This window comes from Mucor mucedo (assembly GCF_025094135.1).
Source record: "Mucor mucedo strain NRRL 3635 chromosome Unknown EV154scaffold_43, whole genome shotgun sequence".
Classification (NCBI taxonomy): Eukaryota; Fungi; Mucoromycota; class Mucoromycetes; order Mucorales; family Mucoraceae; genus Mucor; species Mucor mucedo.
This window is the reverse complement of record NW_026252327.1, coordinates 1-17,496: the sequence shown is the minus strand read 5'-3', so window position 1 is coordinate 17,496 and position 17,496 is coordinate 1. Positions and strand designations below refer to the sequence as shown.

Here is a 17,496-nt window from a genome sequence, read left to right as displayed (position 1 = left end):
AAAAGAGAAAGAAAGAATTCAATGGCACCTTTTCTTTTTACTAACAGCAACATGATGCAATAAAAAAAGAGGGTTCACTTTTTGTTTCCCTGGGATCATTGATCTATCGAAGAAAAAAAAAACCATGAATTATACCCTTTAACACACGGTCCACCTATTAAAGTTTTTTTTTTTTTTTTTTTCAGAAAAAAATGGCACAGACTAAAAAAAAAAAAAGATGTCAAGATGAATTCTCAACAAATAGAGATCATGTGGTCCCCCCGCTTTTTTTTTTTAAGATGACTGGGACAACAAGAGCGTCTAAATGAACTCTTAAACCGGGAATGTGTTTCGATTTGGAGTGGGTGACTTTTTTTTTCTTCTTAAAAGTCCGTTTTAGAGATTTTAACAACTTTTTTTCATTACAGCTTGCATACAAAATAAGTGACACCTCTCAATTTAGCAAAAGGAACACGTTTTTTTTTTTCATTCTGTAACAACAGGGTAACATATTTTAATGGTTTATCCCAAAAAAAAAAACCCTACCCACCCCTGTGGCCCGACTTTTTTTCTTTTCTTTTTTTTCTTTTTTTTTTTTGTTTATTGTCAGGCTAGTAAAAAACTGTATAGCTTAATTATGGTGAATCATGTGTAAAACAGATGGCTGTCGCACCTTATTTTTTTTTTTCCCAGACACTTTTTGATAAGAAAAAAAAAACAGAAAGAAAAAAAAAAAAAAAAAACGCGTCTTTTTTTTTATAGATGAAAACGTGATTTTTTTTTTTTTTTTTTTTTTTTTTTTCCGTAAGTCATAATTTTTATTTTAATAAAAAGAGAGAGGGGGTGTATAAGGTGGAATAATAGTAACAATATACGAATAAGTGGGGGTTTACATATTTTTTTTTTTAAAAGATATTAACAGATTAAAAAGCTATACATTATTTTTTTTTTTTTTTTTTTTTTTTTTCGTAAAAAAAAAAATGAATAAAAAAAAAACATTTTTTTTTTATATATATATATATAAATATACTTTTTTTAACCAGGACCACTTGCTCTACGATACAACTGTTGATCTTGTTGTCTTTCAACATGTTGTCTTTCCAATTGTTGTTGATAATACTGTTGCTTTCTCTTTTGTTGTTGTTGTAATAATTGTTCATGAGGGGTCATATACTGTTGGTGGGGAGGAAGTGGGGGTGGGGGGAATACATTGTGGGGTTGATAACTGCTTGTAGAAGGAAACATTTGTTCATTCAAAAAACTCTCTTGCTGTTGTTGTTGGTGTTGTTGTTGTTGTTGTTGTTGTTGCTGCTGCTGCTGCTGCTGCTGCTGCTGCTGATGTTGCTGTTGTCTCGTAGGTGGGACCATGGGATAGTATCTGGATTTACTGTCATTCTCTTCAATCATACTCTGCAACTGTGTGAAATTTACAGGAGGATATCCAGGTGGTGGTGGTGGTGGTCGCACTGGAGCTTGTGTATTGGCAGTACGAAGAATGGGTGCACCAAATGTCATTGAATGAGGTCTTTCGTGTAAAGTCGTCGTCGGATTCGTAACAAACGTATTGGGATCGTACATGCCTTGTCCAATGGGTCGAGAAGGAGGGTATAGGTCCGACTGAGAGAGATACGCATGGCTCGTGGATCCCCCTCCTGCTGTGGTCGTGGTTGTATCTGCATTACTATTATAGAATACATTGGATGGATGGCTGTAATTGATATCGGCATTCGTGTTGGCAAATAGTAAGGCCTGTGAATTAGAAGGAGACGACTGTGAAGACATATCATCTAATTCATCATCGTTCAAAATGGACGAAGTCACTTGACGCGATAATTTTCGTGGTGGCGTATCCAAGTCCATTGAATCAGTATCTTCTTCAGGCGCAAATAACGCTCTCGATCGTCTTCTACGTGGTTGATTCACATATTGCAAATGTGGATTGGTATTTACCACAGAGGAAGGAGGAGGGGGTGCTCTTTGCATATCAAAGATGGCTCGTCGAATATCCCCAGCAGAGTTTTGGCTGTACATTTTGACATGGTATGTATGTTCTGGAATCGGGACTGCCAAATAACCTTTAGGTAAACTCGTTGAAGAAGAGGAGGATTCAAAGGAGGATTTCTTTGGTGATTTCTCATTCTCGTGTTTCACGTCCTTTGTTCCTTCAAATTCCAGACCGGCCATATTCATGGGCATACCAATTGAATTACTATTGATATTGGCAAATTTACAGGTATCTTGTAACAGGGACACGAGCTTGGATTCAACGTAATGAGACAAATCTTCACTTCCGGCATTGACCATGCAGATTTGAGCACATCGGTTGACAAGACGTAAGGTTCTCTGAGCTGTATCGCGTTGTTTCATCTTTTGTCGTTCCTCCGAAAGACGGTTATAAAAACGACGATCGTCCCACGAGATATCCGGATACTGTTCTCGTACCTGTTGTCGAATCTCGTTGGTAGGTAACCGTTGTCGTGCCAACTCAAATATCTTTTCAGATACTTGACGCGGCCATTCCTTCTTTATCTCGTCGGGTCGTAGTAAAGCATGATTGTGAATGAAAGCTTCCGCATTCTGTGATTTACGAAATTCCCAACTCGTCTTTAGATTCTCAAATAATACAATGCGCCATCGACATTCACAGCGTTGGGATTGTCGATTTCTTTGTGGATTCACTTTAGGGTTACGATGAGAGTCCGGGAGTCCTTCCCGCGAACAATAGACGTATATGTTCTATTTTAAAAATAAAATAAAAATGGTTATTTACATAAACTTTTTTTGATAATAAATAAATAAAAAAAAAAAAAAAAAAATCTACCTTGTGTGTGCTTTGTTCTTGTTTGACAGTAAATCCATGCGTAGAACATAAATCCCTACAAAAGGCAATTGCCTCTGTGCTCGATACAAATGTTCTGGAGAGTAATGTTGCATAGAACGCATCCAACTATTAAAAAAAAAAAGAGAGAGAGAGAGAGGAGTTAGCTTTCATCCAAAAAGAGAGAGTTAGTCTACTTTACAGAATAATACGGTTGTTCAGGACTATGATTCTGAGTAGGGATAGGACTACCGGATTCGACTAAAGTTCGAATATTCTTTCCAGTTGACATTTATATATATATATATATATAAATATATATAATCAGGGTGATAAAATGTTTTTATATGTAAATGTATGCCCCTTAAAAACAAGCTTGTTTTTTCAGGTACGGGATTTTAAAAAAAAAGAAAAGAGAGAAAAGAGAGAGAGAAAAAAAAAGTAAAAAAATAAAAGAGAGAAAAAAAAAATAAAAAAAAAAAGGTAGAAGGGGAGGGGGGGAGATAATCATAATATTTGTGCTCATTGAACAAGAGAACCCATAGATTTTTTTTTTTTTTTTGGGAGAGAGAAAAAAAAGAAGAAGGGGGGAATACTCAATGAAACAAAGCCAATTATAACGAACGAAAGCTGAAAAGGCTTTTACGTTTACAGTTTAGTGTCACATCCAAGCTCTAACCTGTCCCCGAAAATTAATTGCTCAACCATTCTTTTTTTTATTTTTCATTCGTCCCTTCTTTTTGAGAAAGCCTATGTGAAACTATGATTTGACAGTTTTTTTTTTTTATATATCAAAGAAATAAAACCTACCCCACACATACACACCCAGATAGAAAAAAAAAAGCTACTTTTATCCCCCTCGGAATGCTCTGCTGTGATTTTCTTTTTTTTTTTTATCTCTTTCGGAATCTTAAAATTATGCTCCGTGCGTTTTTTTTTTTTTCTCTTTTTTTTTTCTAATTTAAATCAGCCCCTCTCTCTTATAACATCCCATTTTTAAAAAAGAAAAAAAAATAAACATCTAAAAAAAACTGCCAAATAATCACTACAGTACCACTTAAATCACGGGGGGAAAGAAACGTTCACTTCAGAAATAAAGTTATTGTCCTTCTTTTTCGGGACTAAAAAAAAAAGGAAATTACTGCGGTTTATCAAAAATCCAGGGTCGGGAAACATGGTTAATTATGGTGAATAGGTTTCACTTTTTTTTTTTTTTTTTTTTTTTTTTGCATTAGTGTGTAATATAAATCAAAAAAAAACCTTTCAGATCAAAAAGAATAAAAATGGGTTTCACACTGAAGGAACAAAAAAAGTGATTAAATATTTATCCTGATTTACATCAACCCCAAACTTAAAATTTATTATATGCAGACTTTCTTATTGTCTCTTCCTTTTTACACACGCACACACACATAGAGGCGGAGATATTTCTTTTTTCCTCTGTCACACCAAAAAAAAAAAAAAAGAAACCTTTTCTTCTTTTCCCCCCCTTTATTAAAAAATTGACAGCTCAATAAGAAATGAATCACTTTCTCTGTGCCACAACTTTTACATCCCCCCCCCCTAAAAAAAAAAGTCAAAAAAAACACGCCATTTTTTATTCTTATATATAAACTTTTTTATTTTTATTTTCAAATAAGGTTATCGCTGGGTATCAACCAGTCATACTCTTCTCTGGTTGGACTTGTTTCTTCTTAGTGCTCCCCCAACCAATTTTTTTTTTTTTTTTTTTTTTTTTTAATTTGATCCATAGATTTGAAAGAGAAAAAAAAAGGGGGGGAGGGGGGATAATTTATTAAGATAAAAAAAAAAAAGGGATAAGAAATAATATATATATATACACACACACACATAGGAGAGGGGTTAAGGTATGATTATTGTTTAGGTTTTTCTTCAGCTTGTCCTTGCTCAACCTTGTGAGCATGTACATCTTCAGGTGCAACGGCACGTCCATTATCATCTTCTGTAAGGTGTTCATTAAAGTCCTTGTTACGTTCTTCTTTACCAACAGAAGCTAATAAGGGGAAATAGGTGAGTACACATAAAAAATAGACTTTTTTATACAAGATATATATACCTGCAATGACCAGACCAGCACAGACACAACCCATAAAGATGGCTTGCGTCAAACCATAATCAGCAATATGTTGTCCCTTAGCATTCAACTTGTAACTACCATCATCGTTCTTGAGAGGATACTTTTCTCCAATCGTAGCTTCAATTTGACTAGATGCTGCACTGATCAAGTTACCCAACTGATAAGCCAAACCGGGGATTAAACCACGGAAAGCAGCAGGCGATAATTCATTGATATGAGCGGGGATACAACCCCAGGCACCTTGTACAAAGAACTGCATCATAAAAGCACCAAACTGAAGTGATTGAATATTGGGAGCATAGATCCAAAGTGGGATAAATGCACCAGCACAAATAGCACACAACACCAAGATAAATCGACGTCCGAAATAATTCGAATAATAACCCATCAAAGTACCACCCACAATAGCTCCAATATTCATCACCACATTGGTCACAGTTTGTTGTGTAGAAGTATATCCTAATTGGGCTGTCAAAAAAGTAGGATACAAGTCTTGACTACCATGTGAGAAAAAGTTCATAAAGGCCATCAAAATCACCATATAAATCATACGCAACCAATGGTTCTTGAAAGCTGCCTTGGCTTCTGTCAACAATGATTTACCAAGAATCTTGCGTGCTTCCTTTTGGTTCTCAAATGTCTCACTCTCAGGTACCCAGAATCGAATCACAATCGCCAACAGAGCAAATCCAGCGCCCACCCAAAAGAGAATACGCCAGGAAGAATCCGTCTGCACTACCGCATAATTCACCAAGGTCGCCAAAAGATAACCACACGCATAACCCTGTTGGTAGATACCCGAGAATAAACCACGTGCTTCCACAGGTAACGCCTCCAAAGCTAAACTAGCACCTAAACCCCATTCACCACCCATCGCAATACCGAATAAGGCTCGTAACGCAATAAACACCTTGAGATTAGGCGCAAAACCACTCGCCATATTAATCACCGAAAACAATACAATGTCAATCATTAAAGGCCAACGACGACCGAATTTATCAGCTAAAGCACCAAAGATTAACGCACCAATTGGACGTAGCATCTATTTTTTCCAATTGATGAGAATACATTTTTTTTTTTTTTTTTTTTTTTTTTTGAGAAAAAGGGGGACGCTTACCAAAGTAGTAGTAATAGCACCTAAATTAGGGTTTTCAAATTAGTATATAAATTGTATAAAAAAGGGAATATTTACTTACTTGTGACTTCCGATGGTTGGACACCATAAGTCTCAGCTAATCATCATAAATAAAATAAAAGTTTTAAAAAAAAAGATTCTTCAAGGGATAAGTACAGTTAATTTTTTTTGTTACCAATACGAGTAGCTGACAAGGACACAGAAAAGAAATCAAATGCATCTAAAGTCCAGCCAAAGAATGCTAAAATAATATACATGAGAGGGTTTTAGCGTCTAATAAGGGTTTTTTTATAACATGATTAAATTGAAAAGGGGGTTGACTTACCAGCAGCAAAAGTAATTCTCTGTGTGTTTGTCAAGTTGGTTAACAAGTGCCAGACATTTTCTGTCTTTTCGGGCTTTTGATAAATAGAATCCTTGACACGATGAAAGAGACTCTTCTTCTTTTCTTCTTCTTTCTCTGTATATTGCTTGAAACTCAAATCATCATTCTGATCTCCTCCGTTCACACTTTCCACCTTTTCAATCTCTTGCTTATTCATTTGTATTTAAAAAAAGATTTAAAATGTAGAAAAAAGAATAAAGAAAAGATTAAAAAAAAATAAAAAAAAAAAGGGCTATTTATTGATCTCATTTCTTTCCCCTCAATTTCCAGATAAGGTTTGGTGTAACCTTAAAATTTCCCCACAAACCTTTTAATGTCTCTGTAGACACTCTTCCCACCACTAAAACACTCACCGGTTCTCCCGTGTTCCCCGAATTTCGTTCTGACTTTAATGATGAATAACAGCATCGTAATGCATTCACACGCAGCTCTCTCTCTCTCATAATTGTCATTGGTTACTCATCTTCCCACTCTTTTATCTTGGCGGGTTTTTTTTTTTTTTTTTATATATATCTTTGCATCCAAAATAAACTTGCATGCAATCTTATTCTACCCTCTCCTCTCCAGATCAACCACACCCCCAAAGATACTCCAAAATTTATTTTTTTTGATCTGTAGACATCTATCTGCTACCTAAGTAACGCATTTAACAAAAAGGGAAAAAGATGAGCAGATCTAAGTACAGGTGATACAGTATCGCATAACCTTATAACCTCTTTAAGGTATTACACAAACGGGTAATTTATACAGAATTGTTCTAGTGTGGGGAAAAAAAAAAAGAAAAGAACGTAGAAAAAGAAAAAAGAGGCTGGGAGATCTATTCTACACGCATTTGGATTCTATTTCTCCAAAACAAGTATAATAAACCTATATTCGATCCCATAAATCAGAAAAATCCCTGTATAAACTTTTTATTCGGATCAAAATTATATTCCAATGATGAGCGCATGTGAATCCATGGTTTATACAATTATCCGTAACTTACACATTGTGTCTGTTGACATTTTGAATCTATACTTTATTTAGAACACTTATCGTTACCTCACTGGGGTAGCAAAATGAAGAATTTTTTTTTTTTTTTTTTTTTTTTTTTTTTTAGGTAACATGATTCTTTTTTAAACTTGCATCGCACAAGAATTTTTTATTTTTTCCCCACACTGATATGCATTCTCTCTCTCTTTATGTGTCATCCTCGGAGTTTTTTTTTTTTTTTTTCATGTACCTCCATTGTCTGAAACCATGCAATGATCAAGTCATACACAACTCCCCATCTTTCACATAAACATTGTATCCATGGATACCTTCTCAATATGCAAGACATAACGTGGCAACAACCAAGCAGCGCATCATGTTAATGCATTCTCAATAAAACTACACAAAAAAGAAACGCCAGGGATCAATCAATGAATAGTTTAAACTTTTTTTTTTTTTCCTCATGGTCTCTCAAAGACAACAATAAAATGTTAATTTATTCATTGTACATATTCGCCCATGGGCCGTGTAACAATTCATCCATGCTCACCTTCTTTTTTTTCTCACTCTTACAATTGTGAAAAGAAAGTGTTCCCCCAACCCAAGAATAAAAAAAAATCATCTCATAATATAAGATCACAAGAAAAAAAAAACTCGTTACATTTGTAACTAGCATATATATTATTGTAGCGTGTTTCATCTACTTCTTTTTTATTGCATGCGTGTGTGTATAGAAAAAAAGAAAACCAAAATATTTATCATTCGATACCAACCATCATGGATCAGACCATATATCAATTCTTTTTTTTTTTTATTATGAGAAAAAAAAAAAGAACTGGGATCTAAACATTGGCATTATAGTATCCCACAGATTCCCAATGAGTTAAAAACTTTTTGAACAAATCAACATGTAGCTCAGGAGTATCGTTTAAACGAGAATTACTCTTGCCCGTCTTTTCGGTCTCCCAGTAAATCGGTTCACCACGTACAATCTGTCGACTTTTTGCTTCAAAGAAACTCAATAATCCATAACAAGGATTCGTTTTATCCTCAGATAATAATCGTACCCAAGATTCCAGATCAATCATATCAAATCGCATACCCGCTTCCTTCATAACACGCATTAATTCTTTCCATCGGATTCTTTTTGGATTCACAATATGTTGAATTGACTCTCCACCACCACCACCGCTGGGAGAAATCATCCTCTCTGTAATACATGCAGAGGCAACATCCACAGGAATCCAATCTACCACAGTGTCAACAAGATCGGGCATCACATGCATCACAGATCCACCCCCTACAATCAACATGGGATACTGTTCCTGCGTATTCCATACACCATGCTTCGTATCCCCACACACTTGCCCCACGCGTTGAACAACACATCGAAAATTCTTTTCTCGTCTTAAATATCCCAATAGCGCTTCCACTACATATTTCGATTGAGCATAACCCATCGGTAAACTCACACTCGGATCCAGTCCAACCTCTTCTTCAGGTACACTTTGACTATCCCATAACGCTGTAGCAGACACACTCGAGATAAAAAAAAGTTCCATTGGCTCCTCCTCCTCCTCCTCCTTCATTTCAGGCCGGTACGCAAATTTCACCATCTCTTCATAAAACGGCTCAATGCACGTCTTGTCAAAATACTCAATTGGCATATTGAAATCCAATACCCAACCACAATGTTGTACAACCGTTACCTCTGACTTCAATTGATTATATTCCGTCGCTGTTAAACCCCACATGGGATCAACATGTCCATCGTCGCTTAAACGTAATGGCAAAAGTTTAATACGGTCGGTCTTTAAAATGTGCGGATCAAGCATGCGTCCACAAAAAGCTTGCTCAAGTCGATCCATCATATCTTCACCATCACGCACTCGGATCAAACAATAGATTTTCATTACTTTTTCTTGTCTAAGCAGATCTCGCAAGATAAATGTCCCCAATGACCCCGTAGCTCCCGTCAAAAGAACCACCGTGGGCTTTTTCCCTACCCTCTTCTTCATGATCTCGTGGGGCGGATGTGCCTTGGGGAAATCCAGCTTGGCTTTGGAGATATATTTTTGAACCAGTGCTTGTGTAGCCTCATACCCGTCATCCACCAACTGCGATTGCCCACAAAGTGACTGACACATGGCAAATACATTTTGATGCTGGAAAATAAAATTCAATGGAATATCTGGGAATTGCTCAGCAATTTGGTTACGCATTCCGATCGCACTGATCGAATTCAATCCTAAATCAAACACGGATTGGTGTTCTATACCGTTCTCACCAGTAGCGGTACCAGTAGCGGTACCAGCGGCGGGATGACGTGGATCGATTTGCTGGGATAGGCACTCCAAAAGAAACCTCTTCACTTGTTCCGTCGTCCATACTGTTCTATTATTATCCTCCTCCTTCCGTTGAACCTTTTTCTTACCAGATAGGAAATCCAGGTACATGCGATCCACCTCCTTTCCAAAATTTGTCATGCACTGGTGTCGTATCACTGCCCCCTTCACATTGATCGGTAAATGTTCATGAGCTTTCAAGATCTTTACCATTTGAGGAAATAACTTGCTATGATTGGGGCTGTCTCCATTCGCTTTTTCAACCGCCCTTTGAATATCTCGCCAAATCTCCTCTTCACTCAACAACCTTTCCCCTTCCTCCTCCTTCAATTCCACAAGCATCGCCGTACAAGCACGTCCATGACCAAGTACAACCGCTCGAGAAATCACTCGGCTATTCTCCACAACACAACTTTCGATCGGAATTGGATTCGTTTTCTCCCCATTCTCCATGACCAACATATCATCTCGACGACCCACATAAATGTAATAACCAGGATTCGTTCCATCCTCCCGAAACAAATCGTTGGTATTGTACCCTCCATCGGATCGATTATGCACTCCCTTGGCCAATAAAGGACATTCGCCTCGAATATAACAATGCTTGATATCGGGTGTATCCTCATCATTCGTTTCAAACTGTAGATAACTTACCCCCTTTTCATCCACAACAAATGGGTACATGCTATTCCAACCTTTGCTAAAATCCATACCTGCTGTCATACTGGGTCCCATCTCCGTTGTTCCATACGCATTGGACACTTTGACACCATGTCGGTGAAACCAATCACCCGATTCACGTCGCATCGGTGCACCACCCACCAGTACCACTTTCAATCGCTGTACATGCGAAAAATCTTTTTGTTGTCCCTGTTCCAGATACGGTATCATGTCCTCTAATAAAATAGGCGTAGCTGTCATCATCGTACATTGGTTGAACGCAAGCGCAAATTTAATTTCTTCTTGTGATGCCGGAAGCTTTTGAATAATTACAATACTAGCTCCAAGTGACATGCTAGAGAATACCGCTACAAAACCAAAGATATGGCTCCTTTTTTTTTTTAAAAAAAAATAAAATAAATGACGATTTTTTTAGTGGTCATTGTGTTTGAACAAATTTTTTTTTTGTACATGTTAAAGATACTTTACAATGGCGTGCAGCAGAGTAGGGTATCCGAAGCATCGATTGTACCAGCAGGAAGCTGTCCATGAAAAACTTGCAGTGAACACAATAAGTTATGATTCGTAATATAAATAGGTTTTGGGTAACTGGTCGATCCTGAACTGCAACCCCCCAACGGCAAAAAGGTCATCATTTAGTAAAAAGCTTACTCATAAAAAAAAGCCTCTCTTGTAACACCCTCTTACCTGTGAAATATAAAAACATTTCGATTCAAATCATCCTCCTCATCCAAACATACTTTTATATCCAATTCACCATCCAACAACGGTTCCTGTAAAAGTGCATGTATATCCATACTTTCCATCACAAAGACCTCAACACCACGTACACCCTCAGCAGAAGCTCTTGCTATCCCTGCCAGTTGACTATTCGTTATCAATAACCCCGATCGTGTCTTCTCCAACAAGTCCACGTTAGCCGCAACAGAGTTCCGAGGCGAGATAACAAAAATTGTCACTTGTAACTTCATAAGCGCAATCAAGAGGATGAAATAGTCAATATCATGTCCTCCCAGCAAAGCAACGACGTTGGAAATCCGGTGAGACAGCTTAAAAGCTAAATTCGTAGCAAGTCGTTCCACTTGGCCATAACTCAATACCCCATAACTTTCATCACCCTTCACATAGTAGCGTGCAAGCGGTCGGTCGTTGTATGTCTCGAATTGTCTCGAGAGAAAATCCGTCACTTTGGTATATCCATGTGTAGAAGCAATCACGGTGGGTAACGGCGTCATTTGGTTTGATATAATTATGTAAATAAATAATAAAAAAAAAAGATGTAAAAAAAAAAAAAAAAAGAGATGCATGATTTTATATACAAAACTTTTTTTTGTATCACTCCCTCTTTTTTTTTAGTAAAATCTCTTATTTTACAATCCTATTTTCGATCACATTACCAAATTACTGGTCGGCATACTCGATCATATTCTCGATCGATGGTACGATTCATAATTGCACTTGATGTTTATTTCATAAACAACTTTTTGATTTCTCTTTTTTTATATATATATCACTTTTTTTTTTTTTTTTTTTTTTTTTGCTCAATAAATAAATATCTCAGTAAATGATTTAAATACTATTCATGCAATGTATCTTGAAGATAACGGATTTAAGAGTAACTATTCTTTTTTCTATATTTATCAGGTCAAGGGGGGAGGGGGGGGGGAAAAGTAGAAACTAAAAAAAAAACATGACGCTATTTTAGTCAAGTTCGTTAAAGATGCTTCATAAATGACATAAAGTGAATATGCATCCTACTGCATGTTCGGGTTCTACACAAATAAGGATTATTCACTTCCATGTTTCCCCTTTTTTTTTATATAACGTCGTGAGAAAATCGACAAATCCTTAAAAAAAAACATTTATCAGCTGTTTTACAAAGGAATCCTCTCGGTTTTTCAAGTATACGTAATTATTCATAAGAATAGTTAGCACCAACCCCCTCTTTCCGTGCAGTCAAAACTGACATTTTTCTTGAATAGCTAACAATGATATGTAAAAATGATGGAGTTTTTTATTTTATTTTATTTTATTTTTTGTATATATTATTAGTTGTTATTACAAAGAAGAGCCAAACAATGCAGATGATTTCTTTTCCAATTTGGCAACATCGGCAGCTCTTAATTTCTTGACCTTTTTCAAATCAAACAAAGCAGGATCAACATTCGAAACGTTTCTCTTAATTTGCTGCACTTGCATTTTGGTCGTGGTCACACCCGAGGGTGCTGAGGTAGTCACCGTCTCCAATTGTGGTTTCGTATCTTCCATAAATGCAGACTCTTTGGCAACCAGCGCAGCGTCTCTCTTTGCCTTCTGGATCTCAAACGCAATAGCTTGAGCATTCATGCGCACAAGCGTAGGACAGGGGTTACAACATCCAATGACCCCACTGGAATCCACAGGCATACGCTCCACAAGCGCAAAAAGCATATGATTAGGTAACACGTAACGCCACGATTCATCTTCTTCTCGTGCCGTATGATCACGCCAGCTATGCAGTGCCTTGAAAACTGCCAACTGCTGAGGGTTCATGGCATATTTCCATTTAGCCAACATGTTCTTCCATCCACCGGGTCCCGTTCCGGTAAGCGCATCATACACATCCTTATCGTACTTTTGAAGCGCAATCTCGTTGGATCGTTGCAAACAGATCTTCACAAGGTTACCTTCCGACGTCGATTTATCCAATAATTCGTTACGAAGACAGTCATAGATATACAAAAGGAAATGCGTATCCGAACGTGCATAGTCCAACATCTCCACAGGTAAAGGTCGGATTCTCCAATCCGCCAATTGATACTTTTTATCGGCATCAAAACTACAGTATTTTTTCAAGAGGTAAGCAAGACCGTGGTGAGGGAATTCCAATACTTTGGTGGGGAAATAGGTATCGAAGAGGTTGACAATGTACAGACCAAAATCACGTTGAAGCCAAATGATATCAGAATCCGCACCATGGAGCACTTTCACAATATTGGGGTCGGCAAAATATTCATTCAACATCCACAATTTATCGCGAAGCTCTAATGTATCAATCACAAAATCTTCATCGCGCGTACTCAGTTGCATTAAACAGGTAAATCCTTGAAAACTACGGTAGTTATGATGCTCTAAATCTACCGCCAATTCCTCTACTCCCTCCAAACGCTTCATCATCTCCATCAACTTCTCCTCTGTATCCACCCAAATCGCCGAAGTGGTCTCGTAAGGCTTGTACATTTCAGGTTCGGCTCTTTCAAACATACGCTGAGGATATTCAATGTGTCTAATCTCGTGTCCATAAGGGTGGGGGAGCGATTTATTTGTCTCTTCTAAATTCGCCGTCGAATCAAGAGGAACAAGTGCATGAGGCTTATACTTGATCTTTCTTTCAAAGGGTGTCGAGTTCGAGTTATCTACCGCATCTTTGAATTTAATTTGAGGACGGACAACATTGTTGGCATGTAAAAATTTGTATTCCAATTTATCCTATATTTTTTCCCCCTAGTATAAGTCTCGCTACGCTTTCATCTATATCTCTCTCTTTTTTTTTTCTTTTTACCTTGGTGGCGATTTGTGTGACCTCGGGTGCATCTTGCTTAATATCTTCTGGAACTCCCTTTCCACGAATTTGGTCTAAACAATGATCCTAAAAACACACACACACAAAAATATCATGTCAATAACCCTCCTCAGTGTATCCATGCCCATTCCCATTCCATGAAGTATGACTTACAGCCTTCTCGAGTAATCCATCACACACATCGGTAGCAGCACCATACCGTTGAATAACATCATCCACATCCTCAAAATTCGTCACTTCCAATCCAGAATCGATAGCGCACTGTTGTAATAAGGCATTACCAATCGCTAAAGAGCTGGATCCTGCGTGATCAAGATCCTTTGCAAAATCTCTATCTAAAGATCTATAAAATCCAACTTCTTCCACGGGAATACTGTTGGCTGCTGCAGTCGCTGCAACAAGTGCTTTGAACAATGACGATTGAAAGCCCTTAAAGTCCTTGACGGGATCGGGGTACTCTTGTGAAGCCATTGGTTTTTATATGTATCAAAAAAGAATGTAGAAACAACTAAAAAAAAAAAAAACTTTCTGCAAAAAAAGAACTGACAGTTCTACTAAGCACACCCTGCTCGTGACGTTTTTATCCCCGGTGTTTCAAATATCCCCACCCTCCTCTATTTTTTTATCACAGACCTCAAAATTCGGCATACTTTCCTCCCTTCCCTTTCAGCGTTGATATCATCTCATGAAGCCAAATTGATGATTGTCATATGAATACACTAACCGTTTCAATAAATTATCATTCACTTTTTTTTTCCTGTTCTTTTCGCATTAGCGATTTTGCATTGTTACACTCAACTTTTGAAACGTTATCATCATGTGGTGTGCGATACTACTTTATATCTCCTTTCCCAGAACTCACGATTCCCTCCTTTTCTTTTACTTTTTAACCAAATCTTCTTTATAAGAAATGCAGCAAAAAATAGCGGAAGGATTCAAACTCAAAAATAATCATCACCCCTTTATTTTTGAAAACGCCGATGGCCATCGTGTTCGCATCATGATCGTCAGCAGCGACGTGATACGTGTACAATATCTTACTCCCCAAGACGAAAAAACTTCTCAAGATACCCTCGATCATCTTCCTCAACGCGTCAATATCAAAAGCGACGAACAATCCATAGAAATCGCCACATCCGCCGTTCGTTTAGTCGTCACACTCCAACCGTCCTTTCATCTCGCCTGGTTCAATCTAGGCGACCTCACTCCCTTTGCTCAGGACCTTCCTTATAGATCTTACGCTTACGATGAATCCGGTAACAAGTGGCATTATCAACGCAAATTCACCGAAAATCTCTATTATGGTCTGGGTGAACGCTCAGGTTCTTTAGACCTCACAGGACGTCGTTTCCGTCTCGATCGTTTGGATTGTATGGGTTACGACGCTGAAAAATCAGATCCCTTGTATAAATTCTGTCCTTTTTACATTAGTCTATCCACACGTTCCAAACAGGCCTATGGTATTTACTACAACAATTTTTCAGGATCAACCATTGACCTGGGTCAGGAAAATGATGCGGTAAATAAATCATGATGTTGGGCTTATTACACTCACTTCATCTATCCCCCCCACACACAAAAACAACAGGCTGATAACAAAACACTTCCCCCCTTTTTTTTTATAGATGTGGGGTCCTTATACCTACTATCAATCAGAAGCAGGTGTTCTCGATTATTACATGATTCATGGCCCCTTTGTATCCTCCATCGTTCACAATTACTCACTGATCACAAGCCGTCCTCGTCACCTTCCTCCCCGTTACTCACTAGGTTACTTAGCCTCCGCCATGGCTTACGCGGAAGCCGAAGACGCACAAACACAAATAAAAGACTTTGCAAGTAAATGTCAATCCTATGATATACCATGCGATGGTATCCATCTCTCTTCTGGTTACACTATAAATGAAAAGGGTGATCGCTGTGTTTTCACCTGGAACAAGACTCGATTTCCAGACCCTGTGAAACTTGCCAAGGAGTTGAGTGCAATGGGTATGCGGATTTTTGCTAATGTCAAACCATGGTTATTAGAGGATAGTCATCCCCATTATAAATCATTGGCAGATAAAAAAGCCTTCTTTTGGAATCAGGATGAGCCTGGTAAAGTCATGCAATGGCGAGGTGACATGCATACCATGGGTCAAGCAAGTTATATTGATTTTACAAGTCAATCGGGTTACGCCTATTGGAAATCGCATGTCAAATCTCAACTTTTAGATAAAGGTTATATACCATGGCTCGATAACAATGAATTTTCCTTGACCGATGACAGTCATACCTTTGCTTGTGAAGTGCCACCCGACCAATACTCAACATTGGTAGATTCAAACGTTCCCTTTCTTTCTGGTCCTGTCATTCCCAATGTTCAATCATCAGCAAAACAGGTGGGCACTCCCTTACAAACCCTCCTCATGATTCAAGCTTCTTATGAAGCCATCATCGAACACAGCCCAAATCAACGTCCATTTTTGATCTCTCGATCTGCCACACCGTACTCAAACGAACTGGTTTCTCAAACATGGAGTGGCGATAATACCACCGCTTGGAAAACAATCAAGTACAACATACCCATGGGATTAGGGGCCGGCCTTTGTAGCATGCCCGCTGGCTATGGTCATGACATTGGCGGCTTTGCCGGTCCAAAACCTGATCCGGAAATGTTTGTTCGATGGGTTCAGCAAGGTGTCTTTTGGCCTAGATTCTCCATTCACTCATGGAACACAGATGGTTCAATCACAGAACCTTGGATGGTAAGACCTCCCCCCTTTTTTTTATAAAAAAAAAATTGCTTCTGATCACTTATAACAAAATGTTTCTAGTTTCCTGACGTTTTACCTACAATTCGGGCAGCCTTACAGTTTCGTTATCGTATCATCCCGTTTATTTATACGCTGTATGTGTCACTTGTTTACATTAAAGGCGAGCCTCTTATTCGACCCGTGTTTTACGACCATCAGCATGATACGAACACATACACTCAGGGCTTTGAATTCATGATGGGTCCATCCATCCTCGTAGCCCCCATATATGAACCCAATCAAACCACAAGAAAGGTATACCTGCCATCAGAGACCGCATGGTATCATTACCAAACCGGGAAATATTTCAAATCACAAGGGGAATATGTCGAGGTCCCCTCCAGTCTAACAGAAGACGCTGCCGCTCCGTTTTTTGTTAGAGCCGGATCCATGATGTGTTTTGGTAAAGTCATGCGTCATGTACATGCTTCCCCCGATGACGAGCGTAGAGTTCAGATCTTCCCTGAACAAGGTATCTCCAAAAGAAAGACCTTTGTCTTGTATGAAGATGATGGTGATACTTTGTACCATGAAACAGGTGCCGCCTTTACGGAAATTCATGTATGGATGGAGACGACGGATACTGAAATCCTGGTGGGCATGGATATCGTCAATGATGGCTTTTTCCCTTATTACGATACTGTCTGGGTCACCTGTCCCATTAAAGGTGAAACAAGAAAGTTGATATTTGATGGACAGGACGATGAAGAAGGACAACTAGTAGAT

General features: G+C 38.2%; 5 protein-coding genes across 5 annotated transcripts; 1 reads left to right on the top strand and 4 right to left on the bottom strand.

Annotated features, from left to right (window-relative positions):
* Window positions 1-901: 901 nt before the first annotated feature.
* On the bottom strand, window positions 902-3,110 carry EV154DRAFT_602490 (uncharacterized protein). Its single transcript, XM_051607290.1, has 3 exons — window positions 3,000-3,110; window positions 2,801-2,926; window positions 902-2,715 (listed from the first exon to the last, which is right to left on the bottom strand). Exons 1-3 carry the CDS (start codon window positions 3,087-3,089, stop codon window positions 1,015-1,017), a joined length of 1,917 nt encoding a protein of 638 aa, XP_051457765.1. The 5' UTR covers window positions 3,090-3,110; the 3' UTR covers window positions 902-1,014.
* Window positions 3,111-4,551: 1,441 nt separating this feature from the next.
* Window positions 4,552-6,608, bottom strand: EV154DRAFT_543702 (major facilitator superfamily domain-containing protein). The gene is made up of 6 exons (XM_051604564.1): window positions 6,356-6,608; window positions 6,206-6,271; window positions 6,092-6,127; window positions 6,013-6,032; window positions 4,875-5,937; window positions 4,552-4,811 (listed from the first exon to the last, which is right to left on the bottom strand). Exons 1-6 carry the CDS (start codon window positions 6,570-6,572, stop codon window positions 4,672-4,674), a joined length of 1,542 nt encoding a protein of 513 aa, XP_051457764.1. The 5' UTR covers window positions 6,573-6,608; the 3' UTR covers window positions 4,552-4,671.
* A 1,468-nt stretch (window positions 6,609-8,076) lies between these two features.
* EV154DRAFT_543701 (uncharacterized protein) lies at window positions 8,077-11,705 on the bottom strand. The gene is made up of 3 exons (XM_051604563.1): window positions 11,101-11,705; window positions 10,882-11,016; window positions 8,077-10,783 (listed from the first exon to the last, which is right to left on the bottom strand). The coding sequence occupies exons 1-3, from the start codon at window positions 11,646-11,648 to the stop codon at window positions 8,230-8,232; spliced, it is 3,237 nt and encodes a 1,078-aa protein (XP_051457763.1). The 5' UTR covers window positions 11,649-11,705; the 3' UTR covers window positions 8,077-8,229.
* A 698-nt stretch (window positions 11,706-12,403) lies between these two features.
* EV154DRAFT_551529 (ribonuclease H-like domain-containing protein) lies at window positions 12,404-14,499 on the bottom strand. The gene is made up of 3 exons (XM_051604985.1): window positions 14,129-14,499; window positions 13,955-14,041; window positions 12,404-13,881 (listed from the first exon to the last, which is right to left on the bottom strand). Exons 1-3 carry the CDS (start codon window positions 14,444-14,446, stop codon window positions 12,472-12,474), a joined length of 1,815 nt encoding a protein of 604 aa, XP_051457762.1. The 5' UTR covers window positions 14,447-14,499; the 3' UTR covers window positions 12,404-12,471.
* A 141-nt stretch (window positions 14,500-14,640) lies between these two features.
* EV154DRAFT_507860 (glycosyl hydrolases family 31-domain-containing protein) lies at window positions 14,641-17,496 on the top strand (the record flags this gene model as incomplete). The annotated part of the gene is made up of 3 exons (XM_051601489.1): window positions 14,641-15,494; window positions 15,601-16,722; window positions 16,792-17,496. Coding segments are annotated over exons 1-3 (2,436 nt in total), but the record flags the coding sequence as incomplete, so codon positions are not given.

What these genes read in the sequence shown, in the direction of transcription:
- EV154DRAFT_602490 (XM_051607290.1), bottom strand. Translation starts at nt 3,089, where the DNA reads ATGTCAACTGGAAAGAATATTCGAACTTTAGTCGAATCCGGTAGTCCT. An exon ending in CTGAACAACCGTATTATTCT is followed by an intron (nt 2,927 to 2,999) that starts GTAAAGTAGACT and finishes TTTTTTTAATAG; the next exon opens with TTGGATGCGTTCTATGCAAC. An exon ending in AAGAACAAAGCACACACAAG is followed by an intron (nt 2,716 to 2,800) that starts GTAGATTTTTTT and finishes TTTTTAAAATAG; the next exon opens with AACATATACGTCTATTGTTC.
- EV154DRAFT_543702 (XM_051604564.1), bottom strand. Translation starts at nt 6,572, where the DNA reads ATGAATAAGCAAGAGATTGAAAAGGTGGAAAGTGTGAACGGAGGAGAT. An exon ending in GAGAATTACTTTTGCTGCTG is followed by an intron (nt 6,272 to 6,355) that starts GTAAGTCAACCC and finishes ATATTATTTTAG; the next exon opens with CATTCTTTGGCTGGACTTTA. An exon ending in CCAACCATCGGAAGTCACAA is followed by an intron (nt 6,033 to 6,091) that starts GTAAGTAAATAT and finishes ACCCTAATTTAG; the next exon opens with GTGCTATTACTACTACTTTG.
- EV154DRAFT_543701 (XM_051604563.1), bottom strand. Translation starts at nt 11,648, where the DNA reads ATGACGCCGTTACCCACCGTGATTGCTTCTACACATGGATATACCAAA. An exon ending in AATGTTTTTATATTTCACAG is followed by an intron (nt 11,017 to 11,100) that starts GTAAGAGGGTGT and finishes GGGGGGTTGCAG; the next exon opens with TTCAGGATCGACCAGTTACC. An exon ending in CTACTCTGCTGCACGCCATT is followed by an intron (nt 10,784 to 10,881) that starts GTAAAGTATCTT and finishes AAAAAAAAAAAG; the next exon opens with GAGCCATATCTTTGGTTTTG.
- EV154DRAFT_551529 (XM_051604985.1), bottom strand. Translation starts at nt 14,446, where the DNA reads ATGGCTTCACAAGAGTACCCCGATCCCGTCAAGGACTTTAAGGGCTTT. An exon ending in ATGGATTACTCGAGAAGGCT is followed by an intron (nt 14,042 to 14,128) that starts GTAAGTCATACT and finishes GTGTGTTTTTAG; the next exon opens with GATCATTGTTTAGACCAAAT. An exon ending in TCACACAAATCGCCACCAAG is followed by an intron (nt 13,882 to 13,954) that starts GTAAAAAGAAAA and finishes GAAAAAATATAG; the next exon opens with GATAAATTGGAATACAAATT.